This window comes from Procambarus clarkii, chromosome 13, assembly GCF_040958095.1.
Source record: "Procambarus clarkii isolate CNS0578487 chromosome 13, FALCON_Pclarkii_2.0, whole genome shotgun sequence".
Classification (NCBI taxonomy): domain Eukaryota; kingdom Metazoa; phylum Arthropoda; class Malacostraca; order Decapoda; family Cambaridae; genus Procambarus; species Procambarus clarkii.
This window is the reverse complement of record NC_091162.1, coordinates 14,204,382-14,225,673: the sequence shown is the minus strand read 5'-3', so window position 1 is coordinate 14,225,673 and position 21,292 is coordinate 14,204,382. Positions and strand designations below refer to the sequence as shown.

Here is a 21,292-nt window from a genome sequence, read left to right as displayed (position 1 = left end):
GCCACTAGTACGCGCAGCGTTTCGGGCAGAAATAGGGGACATTTGACAAGCCGCCGGCTTCCTATCCTCACTGAGAGATAGTGATCCTCTTGTAAATTCAGGTAAATCTTAGCTAATTAAATAATCCTGAAAAGTTTGCTTACTGAAGGCAGGGCTGTGTTAGCAGCATTATACTGAGCAAAGCAATGCACTGTTGCCTCCCAACCCAGATGATGGGCACTGGGGCCCATGCCTGTGGATCTATACTTACAACCACGATCTCGTCTGTGGACCCTCCCTACTCTGATAGGGCTCTCGGTGTGCTTTTTGGAGTTAGGTGAGGTGTTTTTTGCTAGGCCTGTGGGTACACAACTACTTGGGCTCTGGTTACACAATGACACGGGAGACATCTCCCGTCACGCAGGGTGCAGCCGCACCTCCACAGATCTCCAGTATCAGCTCTTGATACTGGTAATGGCTCAAGAGGGCCACCACTTACGGGCTATTCATGCCCGTGCCACCTTTTGGCTGGCTTAATCTTCATCAATCATCAATTAGGTTACACAAGAGTCGGTTCAGAAACGAGACTAGGCTTAACTCATTTTCTGTTTTAAATCCGGATGTATTGTTATGCTAGACTGTATTAGGTTATGTTATTAAGGTTAGGCTGCATTGGGCTCGGTTGGATTAGATTGGTTTGATTTGGGTTACGTTAGGTTGGGTTGAGCTAGGTTAGTCAAGTTTCAAAATTAAAAATTCTACTATGCCACGGAGCAGTCTCTGTGGCATCGCACGCGCCCGGCACTTCGCCAGCGCTTTGACCTGCTGGCCGGGAAGGATTGACCGGGCGACAATCTAACTGTTCACCCAGCAGAGAATAGGTTGTTAAACGATTTGGCGGGTCGTATTCCCTGGAAAAAAATAGGATTAATTAAGGACTTGCCCGAAACACTATGCATGCTAGTGACTTTACAAGAATTTAAGAACTCTTTTTATATATAAATAAAAAAAAAAATGAAAAATATCCACTAACGAATCTTCTTGTGTGCGTTGAGACTCGTATCTGGCATAATTAAAATATTAACATAAATAATTCGTTTGTTAGACAATATATGATATTCAGATCTTAAATTTATTTTAGAAAGGCCTATAATGCATATAAATATTAATTTACACACTCCTGGCGCTATACGCTAGGAATTTCAATATGGCGTTCAAATAATTTTAGGCAGGGGGTCTCTGGGTTGGTTGGACGCTAACGGGTCATCGACGCCGACCCCGCCAGTCGTCAGGAAGCAGCGGCGGCGTGAACTATGTCGGTCCCGTGTAGGTAAGGCTGATATTTTTTTTTTTTTTTTTTTTGCTATCTGAGCAGAGTATAGACTATATATGAATATATAGTCTACCTACACTGCTTAATGCATTATACATTTGTTCGTTATTATAACATTGAGTTTTGTAATGTCTCGGAGAGTCGTTGTATTTTTTTCATCCGGGTTCTGTAGTATTCAAATGTTTGTATTCCACTAATGCTAAATAGTCTGTCCTCTCGGATATTGTGGAAGATTTTGTTGATCATGATTTGCTAATATTATATGGGTAGGATATTATATAGAATACACTTCCCCATAGTGTTAAACCACCCCGTCGTCAGGCTAGGCTCGTTAACACGGCGGTCGACCCCCCCCCTCCCCCCCACCTCCCAAGACGCATTTATTATCGACTTTCATATACTGTATATTAAAAATAGTTTTTATCGTGTATAAATTAATTTTATATTCTATGCTTAATTAGGCGTATAGTAGGTTCGGTATTTAGGTTCTGTTGGCAATTATTTGCACTTGAAGTATGTGGAGGGTGAAGCATTTACAGTTGCCTGTCCTCAGGCCAGGCTCGTCTCCGTGGCCGCCCAACCCAAAGCCTCATTCGTCAATTTAATTGCAGTGCGTATTCAGAATTATTCTCGTGTATAAGGTAATATTATTTCATCAAGTTAAGTTTAAAAACCAAGTTTAGTGACAAGTGACAGTCATGTGTACAATTACTGGAATAGATGAACAATTTCCCAACGGGAAGGAGCAGGGTCACCCCTCCAGGAACTGAATTTACCTATGGGCTACTAACACTAGTGGCCTCGATGAGGACAGTAAGCCGGCGGCTTGTCAAAGGTCCCCCCCTATTTGTCCTGAGGATCTTTTCCAGCTGTATTTTAAAACCCAGCAGTGTTTTGGCGTTTACGGCTTCGGCGGGTAGGCAGTTCCACGGGTTTACAACCCTATGGGTAAAAAAGCATCTGTTTCCTGTCCAACATTCTGGCTTGTTGACTTTGAACCCGTTGCTCCTTGTTCATGTAACATCTGACCTTTTGAAGACATTGTCCTGATCGACATCCTCCAAATTGTTTAGTATTTTAAAGAGTACTATGAAGTCCGCCCTGTCATGCCTGGTTTGTGGTGGTGTTAGCACTGCTACGTTCCTGATACGAGAGATGATTAAGCTTTGGTATGATTTTTGTCGTAAGACATAGCTCCATAGCTCTGGTAAGACATGGCTCCAGAGCAGCTTTGTCTTTCTGAAGATGAGGTCTCCATGCCTGGATGCAATAATTCCTGTGGGGGCGCACCAGAAACTTATACAATTGAAGGTCTACTTTCTTTTCCTTGAAGGTAAAGGTACCCATGATTATTCCCAGGGTTTGGTTTGCTTTTTTACTGCCGCTCCCACTTGTTGTACAACTATCAGTGATTGGTGGATTCTGACTCCAAGATAATGTTGATGATTTGGTAGTTGTGTTGTGTATTGTTATGCCTCACGTGATGGATTCTGACTCCAAGGTCCTTTTCTTCATCTATCTGTTGAAAGGTAGTGCTGTCAATTTAATAGTTGTGACGTGGACTGCTAGGCCCCACATGCAAGGTCTTGCATTTATCGACATTAAAAAGTCATCTGACCATTTGTGGAATTCATGTAGATCTCTTTGTAAGGTTCACTTACCACTTTACCATAGATCTTAGTGTCACCTGCAAATTTGATATGGTTTGTAATATTCTCATCTATGTCATTGATGTGTATGACAAAAAGGGTTGGCCTCAAAATGGACCTTTTTGACACCCCCACTTAGCACACTGGTGGGGGGTTGGGTGAGAGATTTGCTTGCTAGGCTTGCGATTACACGACTGGTCGGGCTCCGGGGGTGTGACTTGTTGGGCTTCTAGTTGTTCATGGTCGGGCTCCGGTTCGTTCATGCTAGGCTTGCGGTTACACAACTGGTCGTGGTCGGGCTCCGGCTAAATAACTGGTCGGGGTCCGGTTAAACAACTGGTCTGGCTCCGGTTACATAACTTTTCGGGCTATGAGGATGTCACTTGGGCATAGTCACTTGGAATGTCACTTGGTTGTGCATAGTCGGGTTTCGGTTCGTGCATGGTTGTGCTTCAGACGTTTTGTTCGGGTCGTTCATGCTAGGCTTGCAGTTACACAACTAGTCGGGGTCCGGTTACACAACTGGTGGGGCTTTGGTTACACAACTGGTCGGGCTCCGGTTAAATAACTGGTCGGGCTCCGGTTAAATAACTGGTCGGGCTCCGGTTACTTAACTGGTCGGGCTCCGGGGGTGTTACTTGGGCTAAGGGTTGTGCATGGTTGGGCTTCGGTTCGTGCATGGTTGTGCTCCAGAGGTTGTTTGGTTTGTTCATGCTAGGCTTGCGGTTACACAACTGGTCGGGGGCCGGTTACACACATGGCCGGGCTTCGGTTACACAACTGGTCGGGCTCCAGTTACACAACTGGTCGGGCTCCAGTTACACAACTGGTCGGGTTCCGGTTACGCAACTGGCCTGGCTCCGGTTACATAACTTTTCGGGCTATGAGGATGTCACTTGGGCATAGTCACTTGGGATGTCACTTGGTTGTGCATAGTCGGGTTTCGGTTCGTGCATGGTTGTGCTTGAGATGTTATTTGGCCGGTTCGTTCATGTTAGGCTTGCGATTACATAACTTGTCGGGGTCTGGTTACACAACTGGTCGGGCTTCGGTTACACAACTGGTCGGGCTCCGGTTACATAACTGGTCGGGCTCCGGGGGTGTCACTTGGGCCTCGGGTTGTGCATGGTCGGGCTTCGGTTCGTACATGGTTGTGCTTCAGAGGTTTTGTTCGGGTCGTTCATGCTAGGCTTGCAGTTACACAACTGGTGGGGTTCCAGTTGCACAACTGATTGGGCTCCGGTTACATAACTGTTCAGGCTAGGGGGGTGTCACTTGGGCTTCGGGTTGTGCATAGTCGGGCTTATGTACGTGCATGGTTGTGCTTCAGTTGTTTGTTCGGGTCGTTCATGCTAGGCTTGCAGTTACACAACTGGTCGGGGTCCGGTTACACAACTAGTGGGGCTTTGGTTACACAACTGGTCGGGCTCCGGTTAAATAACTGGTCGGGCTCCGGTTAAATAACTGGTCGGGCTCCGGTTACTTAACTGGTCGGGCTCCGGGGGTGTTACTTGGGCTAAGGGTTGTGCATGGTTGGGCTTCGGTTCGTGCATGGTTGTGCTCCAGAGGTTGTTTGTTTGGTTTGTTCATGCTAGGCTTGTGGTTACACAACTGGTCGGGGGCTGGTTACACACATGGCCGGCCTTCAGTTACACAACTGGTCGGGTTCCGGTTACAGAACTGGTCTGGCTCCGGTTACATAACTTTTCGGGCTATGAGGATGTCACTTGGGCATAGTCACTTGGGATGTCACTTGGTTGTGCATAGTCGGGTTTCGGTTCGTGCATGGTTGTGCTTGAGATGTTATTTGGCCGGTTCGTTCATGTTAGGCTTGCGATTACATAACTGGTCGGGGTCTGGTTACACAACTGGTCGGGCTTCGGTTACACAACTGGTCGGGCTCCGGTTACATAACTGGTCGGGCTCCGGTTACCCAACTGGTCGGGCTCCGGTTACGTAACTGGTCGGGCTCCGGGGGTGTCACTTGGGCCTCGGGTTGTGCATGATCGGGCTTCGGTTCGTGCATGATTGTGATCCAGAGGTTTTGTTCGGGTCGTTCATACTAGGCTTGCAGTTACACAACTGGTCGGGGTCCGCTTACACAACTGGTCGGGATTCGGGGTGCACAATAAACTACCACTCGCTGGTTGAATAGGGGATGCTTAATGAACTATCCACCTCTGGCGGCAAAAAATCAATGAAGTGTCCAACTACAGTCTAGTTGCAAACATTGCAAATAATCCATGAATTATTGCAGTTGTATTGTTTGTACCATCTTGAGTCTATTCGTTCTGTAATAATAGACAAAGCCCTCGCTGATAGATAATAATAAGATATACAACAGTATAAGTAGTGCGCTAAGCACGTCAACCCACATTTAATATCTATATAACAATAATAATAATGTTTATTCAGGTAAAAGTAAATACATTCAAAAAGTTACAAGCAGAATGTTGAAATTGAAACTGAAATTGAAATAAGTTTATTGATGTAAAATACACACAAAGGGATGAGGTAGCTCAAGCTATTCTCACCCCGTTCAGTACATCGTGTTAATACATACATAGACACACACCACAAACAATAAACATATTACCAAACATTCTGAGAGATAAACATCTACATTTCCTAGCAGAATGTTGGACTTCTAGATAAAGCTAGTACATACTATGCATAAGGCCACTATACGCACAGTGTTTCGGGCATCTACCTACATTGATTTTAGTGTAGATATTTTGATATGATTTTATATATATACAGTATATATACAGTATATATATATACAGTATACTCTTACTACAAATTTGCTACTTTTAGAGCGTCAGCTCGCTACTTTTAGCAATTTAGATCTGGCAACCCTGGGCGCGACGGATCAGCTGGCGAGTGTACACAAAAACAGCTCCGGTATGTTGTCCTCTGTCCTCCTGCTTCTTGTTTATTTTAGAGGATTGTTAGGGAAAACGCACCTTCCCCCTTAACAACACCACCAATAAGATTTCTTATTAAGTCAATGAATACAAATATTGATGGGAATACACCACAGTTCGGGGTCCAAGCAGTGTTTGTTCAATACAAGTTTCATCGTACAGAAGACACATTTGCTTGAATAATTAGAGTTAATTCAGATTTTGTTTCTCCTTTGACACAGGTTTTTGAAGAGTTGTATTTATCAGCATCAGGAAAATGGGGCTGTTGACAGACCCCGGGATGGAACGGAGCAAACTACCGGCGCTGCTTGATAAATATCATCGACCTATTTGTATTTTTCTCTATGTTGCTGGTATTGTGTGGTTTGTGGCATTAGCTCACAACTCACTAAACCACGGTGAGTCCCTTTTATAATGGTAGTGGTAGAATGTGTATTCATTTTCCATTTTTTAATAAATGGCTTTGAATGATATATTTTTGTATATTTTGTCTTTTTGAATGATATATTTTTGTATATTTTGTCATTTTGAATGTATATTTTTACATATACAGTATTTCACTTAGTATAAATATCTTGTACAATAGAATGGAAACCCACTCAAATGGAATTCATTCTACTAAACAAATCTGGATATAATGAAAGAATTCCATTCTTGTATTAAATTCAGTGTAATTGGTCTTGACAAAAGAGTAATGGAAGATTTCCTGTATTTACTTGACCTTCCAAGACCTCTCTCTTGGTCTCATTAGTTGCTTCCTACAGAGTGCTCTTGTGAATTACTAGTTTGCTTGTCTATCTACAGTCTTACTGCAAGGTGACAGTAAAATGTGCACCTTAAGGTTCTGATACCCAAACCTCACATACCCCGTGACCGTATCTTGGGACTGTTCAGTAGATGGCAACAAATCCACAATTAAGTTGTTTCCAGAGTGTAGCGGCCTGTGCACAACCACACATCTAGTACACGTCTAGCTGGTGGTGGGCTGGTGATGCAGCGTCATGAGATGACGGGGGGGGGGGGGGGGGGGGATTACATCGGTCTTGCTTCATTCCCATATAGTTATCCTGATCCCTTCGAAGCGCTATATAGTCATAATGGCTTGGCGCTTTCTTCTCATAATTCCCCCCCTTCCATCCTATCATCCATGCCAGTCTTGTCTCAGTGACACGTGTGTGTGTATTCAGTACACTACTACAGTATGTTTTACCTTGGATGTGAGTTCAGTTCCATCACATTGCTCCAAAAGATTTTCTCATAGATATATTATACTGTTGTGATTTCATTGTGCTACTACTGTATAGTCTACATCATGTGGCAATAAGCAGTTTTTTTTCATCATTTATATCACTTAGATCTTAGATTTATATCACTTTAATCATATTCAATATTTTTGTCTTTGTATCAGTTGTTAGTATGTTGGTCCCTTGAACTAAGGTGGATATTTATGGATGTTGACTCAACCTTGACAGGTGTATAGTCACTTACACTTTGATTCTTTGCCCTCTAGGGAATTTAAGCATCAGAGATCTCTGTTGACCATGGGTATAACTATACTTGATTTGACAAATGTAAACATCTTGCCAGAAATGAGAACATTAGCATACACCTGAGTTGTGTGCTGATCTCATCCAGTGAGCTAGAAACTCGGAAATATAAGTAGCAGATAGATGATTGTCAATGAGATTAAGAAATAATGTTGGTTTTAATGAAAAGCTCAGTGGTTGAACATTGAGTCAGAGTGAAAGCCATTTAATAATACAGTACATGCATACTATAACTGAATTATGGTAATAATAGAATGACAAAATTACAAAGACTTTTAAATGATAATTTAGGAGAGTAGGCAGCATTGCCAAATGCTTTGATCACTCTACTACAGGACCACGTATCTACTCATGTTAATCTATTTTGTAGTTTGTATATTTTAAGTGATATGAAAAAGAAAATAGAGCAGTTGTGTTGGAAAATATTATACCAATTCTTGACGAGTTTACTTTTGTTTAATTTCCAGGGACCTATTTCTCTGAGAATGCCTTACTACCAGGACTAGTGCAGGGGGACTTCCATGGCGACTCTCAGGCAGTACAATATTTGGAGGTAAGTGTGCAGATTAAGGTTATTCTTAGGATTTCTCTGGTATGGCTACAAAGACTTCAGTTTGTTTAGGCTTAAAAATTATATAGCATTCATACATACATACACATACATACATACATACATACCCCGTACATAAATAGAGGGGTCCCGGTAGTATAGTTGGGTTCAGTCTTGACTCGCCATCGAGAATTCCTGGTTCGATTCCTGGGCGAAACAGAAATGGTTGGGCACATAACCTGTGCAAATTAAAAAGATTTGTGGTCACACTTCATAAGTTTGTACAAATATAAATGTACAAGACTCCCCCAATTACTCGGAATCCACATAATCCAATACTTGGGACACCTGTACAGTATATCATTCCATAGTACAGTACTCTATATCAAATTTTAACATTCTAAACTGCTGTTAGAATAAATCTCATTAATGCTATGTCTAGTCTTGGAGCTACAAGTATTATGTTTTAGTATTATGGTGCTGTCAAGTGGTCTGTTCAGTTTGCCAGAATTTCCTCTGCTGCTTGTAAGCTCTTGTAGACATTTGCTTCATTTGCAGCAAGTAATCACATATAACTCAAAGAAATCGCAGAGGAATGATATATCAATGAGAAAATCATTTGGAGCAATGCAGGGGACTCAGTAGAGTTCTGGGTTGAATAGTCTTTGTTCTATCATGGCCGATTAGGTTAAGGCAAGCATCTGGGAGTCACTAGAATGCTGGTTGAAATCCCTGCATTGCTCCAGATGATTGTGATCAAATATACAGGATAGAAAATAATGTTGTTGGATATATATAATAAGCATAATAGATCAAATTTACTAGAATTTTGAAATAAGGAAATGTAATGAAAGTCGCTGATTCTGCCTTTATTTTTAAGAGGGTAGAGCTCAGGAAGCAGAGAAAGGTAATTGATTAATTGGAAATAATTTTCTAATTCCATATCATTGAGGTCATTGGTGTAGGAAAATATGAACAGAGAAATACTGAAGATAGAAATGAAATACAATTCTGTTTTGGAAGATGTAATTTGAAAATTTTAACACCGGCAAATAAGAATGAGAGATATGAATAAGAATCATGAATGAAAATTAAAGCAATTTGCAGAAAAAAGTATTGGTTTCCTGGGTGAAAGAAGGCCAATGACCTATGAATTATTTTGTGAATAATTGGTAAATATTTTGTCTGTTTAATTTCAGAGTTTGACTGAAGAGGCAGAGAAGCATACATCAAGCATGCCTTATGCCTGGCTGGCTGCTCACTTCACCCAGCTGGGCCTGGACACATTCACCCATAACTTCACATTACACTATCCCTTGGGAAAAGACAAGGTAACCAATAGGCAATTTTCATGATCACTTCATCAATTTTTATATTTTTTTTATTAATATTTCACACCTTTGTGTGCCATTAGAGAAACTGATAGGATTAATTTAGTTGTGATGGTTCACCGTGTCCTTATTGCTTTATTTATAAAATCTGATGACTGCGGTTGGGTCACAAGTGAATGGTTCCAAGTTTGATTCCCAGGCAGGGTGAAGCTTTTGGGTAGCACCTAGGTAACTGTTGTGGGTTGACTTGATGTAGTACTGTACATTAATTTTTACATGTTAAAGTACAGTACAGTAGAACCTTGTTTGTATGGAAATCAGTCGAGGATATATCTGCCTAGTCCGAGTCAATTCTGGTCCAGTCCCAAAAATGCCTGCTGCAGTCATTTGCATTCAGGGGCAAGGAAAGCGTGAATGCTCCGATGAGGGAGGCATGGATGCCCCAGTGAGGGTGCCATGGACAATCCAATGATGGCTTACTTGAACCCCATAATTATAACAGTAGTTTTATCTGGGTTTCAAAGATGTACTGTACAGCACGCAACCTGTTAAATGAAGTGACAGTTCTGGAGCAGGTCACCTTGTCCAAAAATATCAAATCAATGTTCTTTGGAGAGTATTGTTTGTTTCTACATTTTCCTTAGTTATTGCTCTGCAGAATTTATATTTTTTATTTTTTTAACCTGTACAGTTGTTGCAGTATATTTTGTTATTGCAAGAGTATTTTTACTAAAAATATAAGTCATTGCTAGTTAAATCTGTTGAAGTAGGATATTAAGCGTGAATACAGTACTACTGTATATATGTAAAAGTGAAATGAGGAATATGGGAAGCACTAGTCATAGCATTATCATGTATGGTGTCAATTTTTGTTTGAGTAATATGTGAGTAGAGAGTTCTATCATAATACTGTTAAGCTGCACTGAGCTGAACCACTTCATTTACCGTACTTATGAAAATCTGACATAAGAGCGATGTCATATTTGGAGTGGGTGAAATATTTCAAGTTTAAATAGCAAATATTTACGGTACTGTACTTTTCTTCCTGGGCAGATTTTTTCTGGCAAGAATGTTTATGGTATTCTGCGAGCACCACGTGGAAGCAGTACCGAGGCAGTGGTAGTTTCTGCTCCGTACCGTCCCCCATCATCTGTCCTCCAGGGCACTGCACCTTCTATAGCTCTGATGCTTGCAATGGCTCACTTCTTCTCTAGTATGTCTAGTATTCTCTAGTACAGTATTTTCTTCTTCCTTAAGTACAGTATTTTTGCAATGAGATGCTGTAGCTGAGGTGGTGATGCATACTGTACTCACAAGAGGCATGTGGCTCTCCTCCTGCATTAGGTTACATATAGAGCTTTGTATCCATACAGTGCAGTATTAGACTGATATTAAAATTATCTGTAATTTAGGACCATGTAGTAATGCATGTATATTAATATAGAGCAATCTCCCTATTAGTGAATCCTTGATTATTTGAATCTAGGGATTAACTGAGCTATGTCTGATACTGTACGTGTGTCTGCATTTACGGCGTCTGCCAAAACTGTTAAATTTTAATATCCAACTGGAAACAATCATTAAGACAAATGGGGGGGGGGGACCTTCAACAAGCTGTTGGCTTCCTGTCCTCGTCGAGGCCGCTAGTGTTGGTGGCCCTCAGGTAAATATTCCAACTGATAATCTGGTAATCCATAGATAAGACTGGATACATGGGGTGCAATCCAGATAAGGTTTTAAAATTATCTGATCACTGAATTCATAATCTTGAGATACACTAGACAATTTCCAGTATCAAAATTACCTGGTACAGTACAGTATATGAATACTGTACCCAAATTAATCTCCTGGAAGTCAGTTACAATGACAGTAATTTGGGAAATTGAGAGATCACTGTTGTTTGTTACTGCTGAGGATAATTCAGGCTAAATAATTGACTATTCCATGTTCTTAAGCTTGATTTGTAACCTTCCCATTACACCCAGGTATCCAGACATTAGACTTTTGTGACTTTATGCCATTTGTACAAATACAGCAACAAACATGACAGCCAAGGTTAGAATTGTTCATCCTCACACAGAGCTGATGTACCTAATGCACTGAGAAACTGAGAGGAGGGACCCATTTTGGAAGCACCAACCAAATTGAACAGAAATGGCAATGTTCCTAATTAGTATATATACAACTCAAGCAAATACAAAACATGACCCAAGTGCAAAATGAAAATTAAGTTGATCAAAATGGAAAAGAATTCACGTAACTAAATGTAGTTTTATTCCTGCCCAACTGTAATGGGGATCAGTAAGGAAGAAAGTGACAAGACTATTGGCAGGGGATCAAGTTTTGACATGGGTGCTGCTACCTGGTGGCAGTTAGGAGTAGTGACTTAGTGGTTTGGTGGTGAGGGCTTAGAAATATTCTGAATGTTTATGATTAAACCATTTGTGGTCACTTTGAGCTTTCCTCCATTGCCTCCCTAGCACCAGTATGATCCAGGAGGGACGTTTGGTGGTATTCTTTCTGTGGGGAGCCCCTTCGGCTCCCTGGAGCTAATATGCGAATTGTTAGACTGGGGCATTAGTCTGTAGAGTTTAGCCTACTGGGGACCATGAGCCAGAGCCTTTAATCTTCCTTTTCCACTAACCATTGTTCTGTTCTTTCCACTTGTTTCTTCAATGTGTCAATATACTGTTGCTTTTATATATATTGTTAAGCCACACATTGATATTGATATCCAGTAATGAAAATAATAATTGAACCAGGTGATGAATGTCTCTTAATTCAGAAATATTCATTTTGAATGTTTGAATAAGCATAGAAAGTTTACATAAAACAAATATAAATGGCTGGTTTACAGAGCAAGTGTACTGGGCGAAGGATTTGATCTTCTTGGTGACTGAGCATGAACAGTTAGGGGCACAAGCATGGCTGCAGGCATACCACCGCACCCAGAGTGGAGCTGGAGTGCTCGACCACGGAGACCTCGAGGGACGAGCAGGAGCCATACAGGTACTGGGTTGTTGTTCAGCTTTTCCATCAGCTGTGATTAGAAGTAGCAGGGAAGACATTTACCTTTAGTTTACATTGTTGCACTTTTGTTACTATTTTTCCAATTTTTCACAAAAAATAGTCTTAAAATAGTTACTGTAAATTGTTGGCACCTTTATGTGGTTGGACATTTTCATATATCACTAAATGTATAACAGTAGCAGCTTAGCAGCCACAACAGCAGCTGTAACATTGGCAGAACTGTAGCAGCAACAGTACTGTACCTGCAGCAGCTGCTGAAGCAGAATCACTGGCCATAACAGTACCTGTAGAGGTGTTGCCAAAAATAAGTCATCTTAAGAGCTCCACAAGTGCACCTATATTTCTATGCTGTTTGCCTAAAGCCTTGTGTATACAATGGAGAATATTTTAAACTAATGTTCTAATACTTTATTGTTTGTAATATTCACTTATGTTTTTATAGAGAAATGCATTTACTAGGTTTAGCCTTTCCCAGAATGGGAAATATTATAAGGGCTAAATGTCATACCAACTACATATGCTTATACAGTGGTACCTCAGCTTACAAATCTAATCTGTTCCCAGAGACAGTTTGTAACCCGAAAATTTGTAAACCGAAGCGAATTTTCCCATAAGAAATATAGTAATGTAAATTGAATTAATTCGTTCCACACTCCCAAAAATATTAACTTTAAAGTAAATTTTACACCTAATTCAACCAAATCTTTAGTACTAAAGTATTTACAAGTTATTGCTTACTTTTATTGAAGAGTCTTGTTGGTGCATGGGGAAAGGAGGAGAGGTGTTAGTGTTTGGAAGGGGAGTCCCCTTCCATTATAACATCAGGCAGTGATGACTTTTCTGGGGGTACTCTCTCCTACATTTTGCAGAAGTACTACTAGGACGTGGTTGTGGCTCATTGCTTGTTTGTCTTACTAAGATTCTGTCTAAAGTCACTTGTTTTTCCCTACATTTTAACACTTGTCTGTAATGAGACATCACATTGTCATTTAAAAGGTCAGGTCAGTGCAACAGCCTGCTATAGCTTTATCTGGGTGAGTTGTTTCAACAAAATTTTGCAGTTCTTCCCATACTTCACACATTTTCGTAATAAGGAAGGGGAATCCTCTACTGCCTCTACTTACAACTATTTTCTTAGGTTGAACTTTACCACTGATTTTCTTGGGACCCATGACGAGATATATAATAATTACTTTTATGTTCAAATACTCAAAAATCCAAAAAACACTGAAATTCTTTACAAAGAATTCAGGCACGATTGTTACTAGGTGAGAGGCACTCGTAAACTGAGGTGCGGTTGCCATACCACTATGCGCTAGGTTGGCCATATGCATATCAACAAACTGTTACCCAAGGCAAGTTCGTAACCCGATTCAGATTTTATGAAGAAATTGGGCTTGTAACCCGAAAAGTTTGTAAAGAGGGGCATTCATAAGCCGAGGTGTCACTGTATTAGTATGATTTTCTGATATAACTCCATTGCATAGTAACACTTTTACTATCTTCATAAGCATCAGTGTTGGGGCCTAAATGTTGGGGATAAATGACAACAAAAGTTAATTATAATTGCAGGCAGCCATAAACCTGGAGCTTCACAGTTCACATGTGAGTCACGTGGATGTGAAGGTGGAGGGTCTTAACGGCCAGCTGCCAAATCTTGATCTTGTCAATCTCATTCACCGTCTGTGCCAGAGAGAAAATGTTCATCATACTTTTAAAAACCGGGTAAATATCATAGTTTTGTTTCTGAACTGTTAATGGCTTATTCTGATTTATTCGTTTGTGTTCTCATTAAGTTGTATATTTAAAACATCTTAGATATCTTGTACAGTACTTTACATATTGTACTTGTATAAATAAGGCTCTTTTCTATCATATATCATGTACTATATACTCATTAAGTATGTTATATCATGGCTTAGAATAAAGGTACCGTACATTACTGCACAGTATTTCACATACAATATCTAATTGCCCTGGATACTCGTAGTGCTGAATTTGTAACATTTGTGCAAAAAATTCAGATGTGTGTCATCATTGTAAGTTAAAGTTGTGCTCTTATTCAAACCAGACATGTTCATGTAATGTTTCATGCAGAGTGGTTCTGAATAAAGCAGATAACTGATGTGTTTATAGAGTACTGAAGTTTGATGTAGTGGTCCAAATAACTTAATAATATAACTACTACATTATAATGCATTATTTGTTTATATTGATTTGACTTGAATGCAACGTATAAAGTTTGTGATGTGTCCAGGGTGATCATCCTCGTCCAGAGACATTCCACGGTTGGGTACATCAGTTGCAGACGCTCTTGTCTATGGTTGCTTCGCAAGCATCGGGAGTTCCAACAGGCAATCATGGTTTATTTCACAGGTAGCTTATGGAGTTCAGTTTTTAATGCTTTAAATATTATGATTTTGGTTTGACATATAACCTCTTTACAATATAATGACCAACATGGGAAATCATGGTGTGTTTCATAGACAACCATGGTTGTTTGTGAAGCACACCTTGGTAATACATAATTGTTATACATAAAACTGACTTTTGGGGCAGGTATGGTATAGCTGCTGTGACGGTGGAAGGTCAGCAACAACAAGGTCGAGGGTGGCGCAGTGTCTCCCTTCACCAGCTAGGCCGTGTCCTCGAGGGTGTCTGCCGCTCTCTCAACAATCTTTTGGAGCGTTTCCACCAGTCATTCTTCTTCTATCTTCTACCAGCTACAAATAGATACATCTCAATAGGTAAAGTGTTGTAAGATCATTCTGATTAAAGATTGTTAATTCATTCAGTGTAAGAAAACTTATTTTTCAAGGCAAAAAATATAGTAGTGTAGAATTTTGTTGTACAAATTTGTTGTAAAAAAGTCTGTTATTGTAGGAACAGTTATAAGTCTGTGTAAGATATGCTCCACCAGTGTTGTGTAAGATGTGTTCCACCAGTGTTGTAAAGGAGGCAGCCTAACTATTTGATCCTTTGGTTACTTTGTAGCATGTTTGAGCAAGGGTGCCCAGGTTGACCTTGTCTCTCCACGCAGTGACACTACATGTTATTCCGACAGGTGTTTACATGCCTCCATTTGGCATGATAGCAGGGGGCGTCCTAGTGAAGGCCCTGGCTCTGTGGTACTCCACCAGCTGTGCAGCAGAGAAGCAGCTCCAAAACAAACAAGCCAAAAAGAAGGTAAGGTTAATTAACGCAGGAATTTCTTCAGTATGCAGTTGCACAATATACAGTACATACAGAATCTCGTGTGTAACGTCTCAGTCATGTGAAATGTCACTGTTGAGTTGGACATCACACAGCTCTTTAGTGCTATATTTTCTAGTTTTTTCTCCATTTTTGTTGTTTTGTTTCTGTACTTAAACAACTTTGTTACCCCATTAGTCAGTTCCTAGGTGCACAAGAACACAGCTAAATTCCTGCCTGGCCAGTGACATCTCATCTCCAGTGGTGCATGGGGTGCAAGGAAGACACTGAAGAATTCTCAACTAAGTTAGAATGACCATTCGAGGATTCATTTATCTATTCAAAATGCATCTTCCAAGTAATACTTGGCTTCATAGACTCCTTTTTTTTTTTTTTTTAGCTATTGTTATAACCATATATGGTTATGGGTATGCCCTTGTCCATTCTCACTTGTGTTTTGGCTGGATTAGGTTAGGGCATGCTGGGAACACAAGTCTTTAACATGTATGTGTGTGTGTTGGCATTTTAGATTATAATCATAATACTGTACCTTATGTTATATTGTCTGAGGATTGATTTATTAAGTTATATATTCAAATGTTATCTATGTATTATCCATTTTTTTTTTTGACGACAGATTGATTATGGTGTACTGGGGTGTGTGCCTCTGGTGGTGTTGATGCACATGGCAAGTGTGGCCCTGGCCTGTGGCCCTTCCCTGCTGTCTCGATGTGGCCTGCTCATGGCACTGTCTGCGGAGGACAGCATTTTTCTAGGAATTTCCGCTTTCTGCTTAACTTTATTGATGCTACCTTTTTGTTTAAACAGGTAAGCTGGGCTGTATCTTATGGAAGTAGAATACACTACTTGTGAATGGCTCTGTGTGAAGCTATTTGAAATATTTAAGGCTTTATAATGGAAGAAAAAAGGCCAATGTTTTAAGTAACTTTGAGTATCAAGTTTGAAGTCAGATTTGGAACAAATCTTTTATTTTAACATTACAGTACTGTCAGATATGCTCCTGATAGAGTAGTTAACAGTTTGAGTAGCAGTAATATCTTTGGTGGGGAAATTAGAATAATAAAATTGGTTTGAATGGGAGTTTTAATATTTGTCATGCAGAAATAATATCTGAACTGACCTGAGAAGTCTTGGTGTAATATTATTACAATTAATCTATCTTGAGTAAATTGATATCAGTGTTAATACAAGGTTGGGAAGGGAATTATTAGGGAAAAACTCCAAGCCGTTACAACTATATAGCACTTAGAAGGGGTCAGGATTAGGATTTGGGATGGGGCAGGGGAAAGGAATGGTGTCCAACCACTTTGATGGTCGGGTATTGAACGCCGACCTTCATGAAATGAGACCGTCGCTCTACTGTCCAGCCCAAGTGGTCGGAGCGTTAATACAAGGGTGCCAGGTAACTTTGCAAGTGGTCTAGTCGTGTTGTTGGGGCAGGGAAACAATAGAGAATACGTTATCTCAATTCACCACCCAGAGGCTGTTCATTATAAGACAAAACAGCATAACAATACATTCATTACATGCACACTCATTGAAATTGTGAGGCCTGCCCTAACTATGTGACAAACATCTTCATAGTTATCACAGGGAAAATCACCTAGTGCCTGGTGTGTCACCAGTATTCTTCATAGTCTCTAGAACTGGGGGAACATAGTTCAGAAAGGAAAGGCTTTGTTGAACAAATACTTGTGTGGAAAGGATTTATTGTTTTTCTACCAAATATAATTGAAGCAAATATGATATTTTTCACATTATATCACCAGCATGCAATATTAGTAACATAAAAATTCTTCATTTTGCAGGTATATGAATTTACAAGAACGTAGTTGGGAGATAGTGAAAATCTTTGCTGTATTAGAGTTGGGTGTCCTGCTGTTTGCTGGTGCAGTTTATAACTTTTCTCTAGCACTGATTATCACTATTTCCTTTACACCAATAGCTTTTATCGTCTCTCCATCCCAAAGCAGGTGAGACTTGTTTATTGTAACCTTGAGAGGTTTGAGAAATTACAGGTGAAATTCACTAATAAGTGAAAAATTATTTAAGTTTGCAAAACATTTTTTTTTTTGTGGGAGAGGGATGTTTAGGTGAAAAGAGTGAGATATTTAGACCTGTTCAAGACTTCCATGAACAGATCTAAATATGAGAAATTTGCAGATTAGGGTTCTTAAAATATTGCTTGAAACACTTTCAATAAATGAAATCATCAGTATATTGTCCAGAAATAAATAATATACAAAGAACATTTGTTTTTTTTTATTTCAGAGTGAAGTTGTGGTTAAAATCGTTCATTCTCATCTTGGTTCACCCGATGTCTATGCTCTTCTTGTTCGTTATGCTGGACACTTGGAATAATTTTGGTGACCTGCCTGTCGGCAAGTTGTTGTGGAAGTCATATGTGGCCACAAAGCGAGCGCTCATGTACAGTGTCGTGGACGGCCTCATCTACTCCAACTGGGTGTTCCAAGTGGCCACTCAGTGTCTCCTGCCGGTGTGGCTCCTCTTCTGGCATATTGTCCATTATCCTAAGCCTTTACTTAGTGATTAAGGATTAGATTTATATTCTATTTATGTCTTTGGCACATTTTGTAGAAATAAATTAAATGTGAATTATTTTTATTTAATTTATGCTAAAAATAACAATGCAGGTTCTAAATGTGAGATACATTGTTTTGGCAACATAGTGCTCACTGGTGTAAGCATACAAGTCATTAAATTTATGGACAAGAGTTACTGGTAATGTAATAACTTATATTTCTGGAGCATTGATAGTTTTAGTGAATTCTTGTTGATAGCACCTTAAGAAGAATAAAACTATTAATTACTACTTGAGGTCAGGCACAAGTAATAATGCCATATACTTATAGCTGACGAAAATTAAAAATAAATGGCATGGCATACAGTATTAGGGACCAAGCAAGATATTTCCGACGTGTCTTGCAAGGGCTTTCTGTCGAGCTAGTAAAACATTTCTGGCATTCCACAAAACAAAACGAAGACTTGTCATTAGCTCATTCCGTAAATAAAGTTTATGATCATTGTACTGTACATATAGTTCTTACTTTTATATATACTGTACTACCATAGTACTATACAAGAAGTCTGGCTAATGAGGCATTGTTCAATGTGTGTTTTATTGTGAAAATACAGTACTGATAGTCTACAAGTTGTTATATAATGCGACTGTTGGCTGTGTGAAGTTATTCCCTGAAGTGTTGATAGTTCATTGACCTGCATTGAAATCTGATGTGATAGTCAAAGAACATTGATCTCAAATTATTGTAATGTGAGCATTGGTAAAGAAAAGAATTTACAACTTCAGTAGTTTTCTTCAAGAAAATAAACCTTTTGCCAATGTAAAAATAACAAACTAATTGACGTCATAACTTGGCCATTGATAGTTATTAGTGATTTTTGTTGATAGCACCTTCAGTACAGTAGAGCTGTAACTGTAAGGCAGCTAATTAGGTTGTTTTATGTGAAAAACATGTGTGGGTTATTTGTGTGTGTGCGCGCAGAGTAGCTGCTACTTTTACTGATCATCACTTCTTTTTCTTTCTGTATGAAATCTGTAAACCTTCACTCAGTAATATATCATATGTTGTACTTCATTTCTGTCATAAATTACAGAAATGTAAGTTCTGTAGAAATTAAATTAAGTTTAATAGAAAATGTCACAATTGCTCTCATGTTTTATATCCTTCATCTGAGAGAGAGATATGCACCTGATGACTGGAAGGAGGAGGGGAATATTGGACTTCACTTCGACACAGATAGTTTTGAGTTAATTTACTTCAATGAAATATTCTCTCTGATTTGAATCGTACAGAAATCTAAATAACCTGAATTTTCACATGTAGTTTAAACTACTGGGACTGACTCAAAGCACTTAGACTATTTTTTGGAATAAAGTCGAGAGAGGTACTGTATTTTATAAACATGGAAGATCAGGTATTAAACCAGCACAATAAAATTACAACATAATACAATGAGAGACGATAGTTTAAGTTATTCATTTATTATGTACCCATACTGTGGGCGGTATTGCAAAAAGTTGAGACAAATGGGCTCAGGTACTGAACCCCAAAATTAATTTGGATAAGTTAGTTACACAGTTTAATGTTTGTATCAACAATGCCATCAAGAATGACCACAAGTAGTTTCTAAATTCAGCAACTTACATTTGTGGTGAGCTAGTTTCATAATTTGATTGCTTTACATGCACACCACCACCCCCCAATCCAGTGGGGGGGCAGTGTAAAGGTTGTAATCATCCACATTTACTTACAACAATTAGCCAACTGAGGATATTTGCCTAAAATTTCTTGTAGATCATTTTGAATGAAATATTTACACATTTCTTGAACATTTGTTATTGAACTGTCTCTGAATTCATATATCTTTTTCACACTCCACAGTGATGCAAGATGTGTGAATAATTTTACTGGCACAATTTGCATTTGTTCAGGTCTACATCGGCAGGTAATGCAAACTCCCACAGATACTTTAATCTAAACCGAGCAGTAGTAACATCTCGGAGTCTGCTGATATTATTTGGTGATCAACAGATATGTGGCTTTTCTTGCATAACAGTATAATGATAGATGGAATTGCTAGTGTAGATTTCACTTTGCCTCATATCTACAAGGTTTCGGTGAAGTTCTTGGTATATTTTTGTTCTTAAGTTGCTTATAGGCATTCCAAGGTTATAATCAACGTCTTCAAAGACAGAGTCTTTGGCTAATTCATCCATTATAAGCATTCAGAAGTCAATGTAAGATGGCCATTGTGCAAGGAGGCTATACTATAGTTTCCAACTTCAGAATCACTTTTAAATACTTGGATGGCAAAATATTTAAGAAATCATTGGTGACCTTCGTGAGGCCAAAATAGGAATACGCAGCAGTTGTATGGTGCCCTTATCTCAAGGAGGACATCAATAAATTGGAAAAAGTGCAAAGATATGTAACTAGTTCTGGAACTGAGAAACAAGAGCTATGAAGAGAGGCTAAAGGTATTAATATACCAAACCTAGAAGATAAAAAGAAAAAGGGGTGATATGATCACTACATACAAAATAGTAACAGGAATCGACAAAATTGACAATGCAGAATTCTTGAAATCTGCATCTTCAAGAACAAGAAGTAACAGACTCAAGCTAAAAAAAAAAGCTGCCAAGAGAACATTAAAAAGTTTTCTTTTGCAAACAGTGGTTGGAACAGTTAAGTGAGAAGGTGGTGGATGCCAAAACCGTCGGTGGTTTCAAAAGCGTCAAGTTCAAGTACGTTTATTGAGACAATAAGATACATGTCAAAAGGACAGAGTATCTTAGGCTATTTCGACCCTCCTCAAAGCGTCATATGACAGACGAACACCACGAGCGTAGTGGTGTCTCATCCTTTAACTACACTTACGTAATTATACGTGGATAATTACGTGAAATGGACTCTTACTATCACTAATAATTTTGTTGTACAGGTATTTGTGTCTATCTTCAGACACAAGCGTATTACAATTGTATCATAAAAAACTGAGTGCAAATAAGGATGATAAAGAATCATTTTCAGTTAATGTGTGAAGTTTTGAAATGTACGTATTTGAGAGCAAGAAGTATGACTAGTAGTTCGGTCTGAATGGAAGGGGCCCAGTTGTGTATGCGGACTTCCTACTCAAAATATGAGCCATCACTCACTATCAGGACCTTCAGTACCTTCAGTTACACCAGTG

The 21,292-nt window shown here is 39.4% G+C and overlaps 1 protein-coding gene across 2 annotated transcripts; it reads left to right on the top strand.

Annotated features, from left to right (window-relative positions):
* Positions 1–1,239: 1,239 nt before the first annotated feature.
* On the top strand, positions 1,240–19,249 carry GAA1 (glycosylphosphatidylinositol anchor attachment 1). 2 transcript variants are annotated; one of them, XM_045740598.2, is made up of 13 exons: positions 1,240–1,309; positions 6,110–6,286; positions 7,903–7,988; positions 9,185–9,316; positions 10,370–10,529; positions 12,174–12,325; positions 13,919–14,071; positions 14,604–14,722; positions 14,906–15,093; positions 15,411–15,532; positions 16,176–16,366; positions 17,368–17,532; positions 17,831–19,249. In XM_045740598.2, the coding sequence occupies exons 2-13, from the start codon at positions 6,145–6,147 to the stop codon at positions 18,111–18,113; spliced, it is 1,893 nt and encodes a 630-aa protein (XP_045596554.1). In that variant the 5' UTR covers positions 1,240–1,309; positions 6,110–6,144; the 3' UTR covers positions 18,114–19,249. The 2 variants fall into 2 exon arrangements, with proteins under 2 accessions (XP_045596554.1, XP_045596553.1); XM_045740597.2 differs by lacking the exon at positions 1,240–1,309 and adding an exon at positions 5,779–5,865.
* Positions 19,250–21,292: the final 2,043 nt, after the last annotated feature.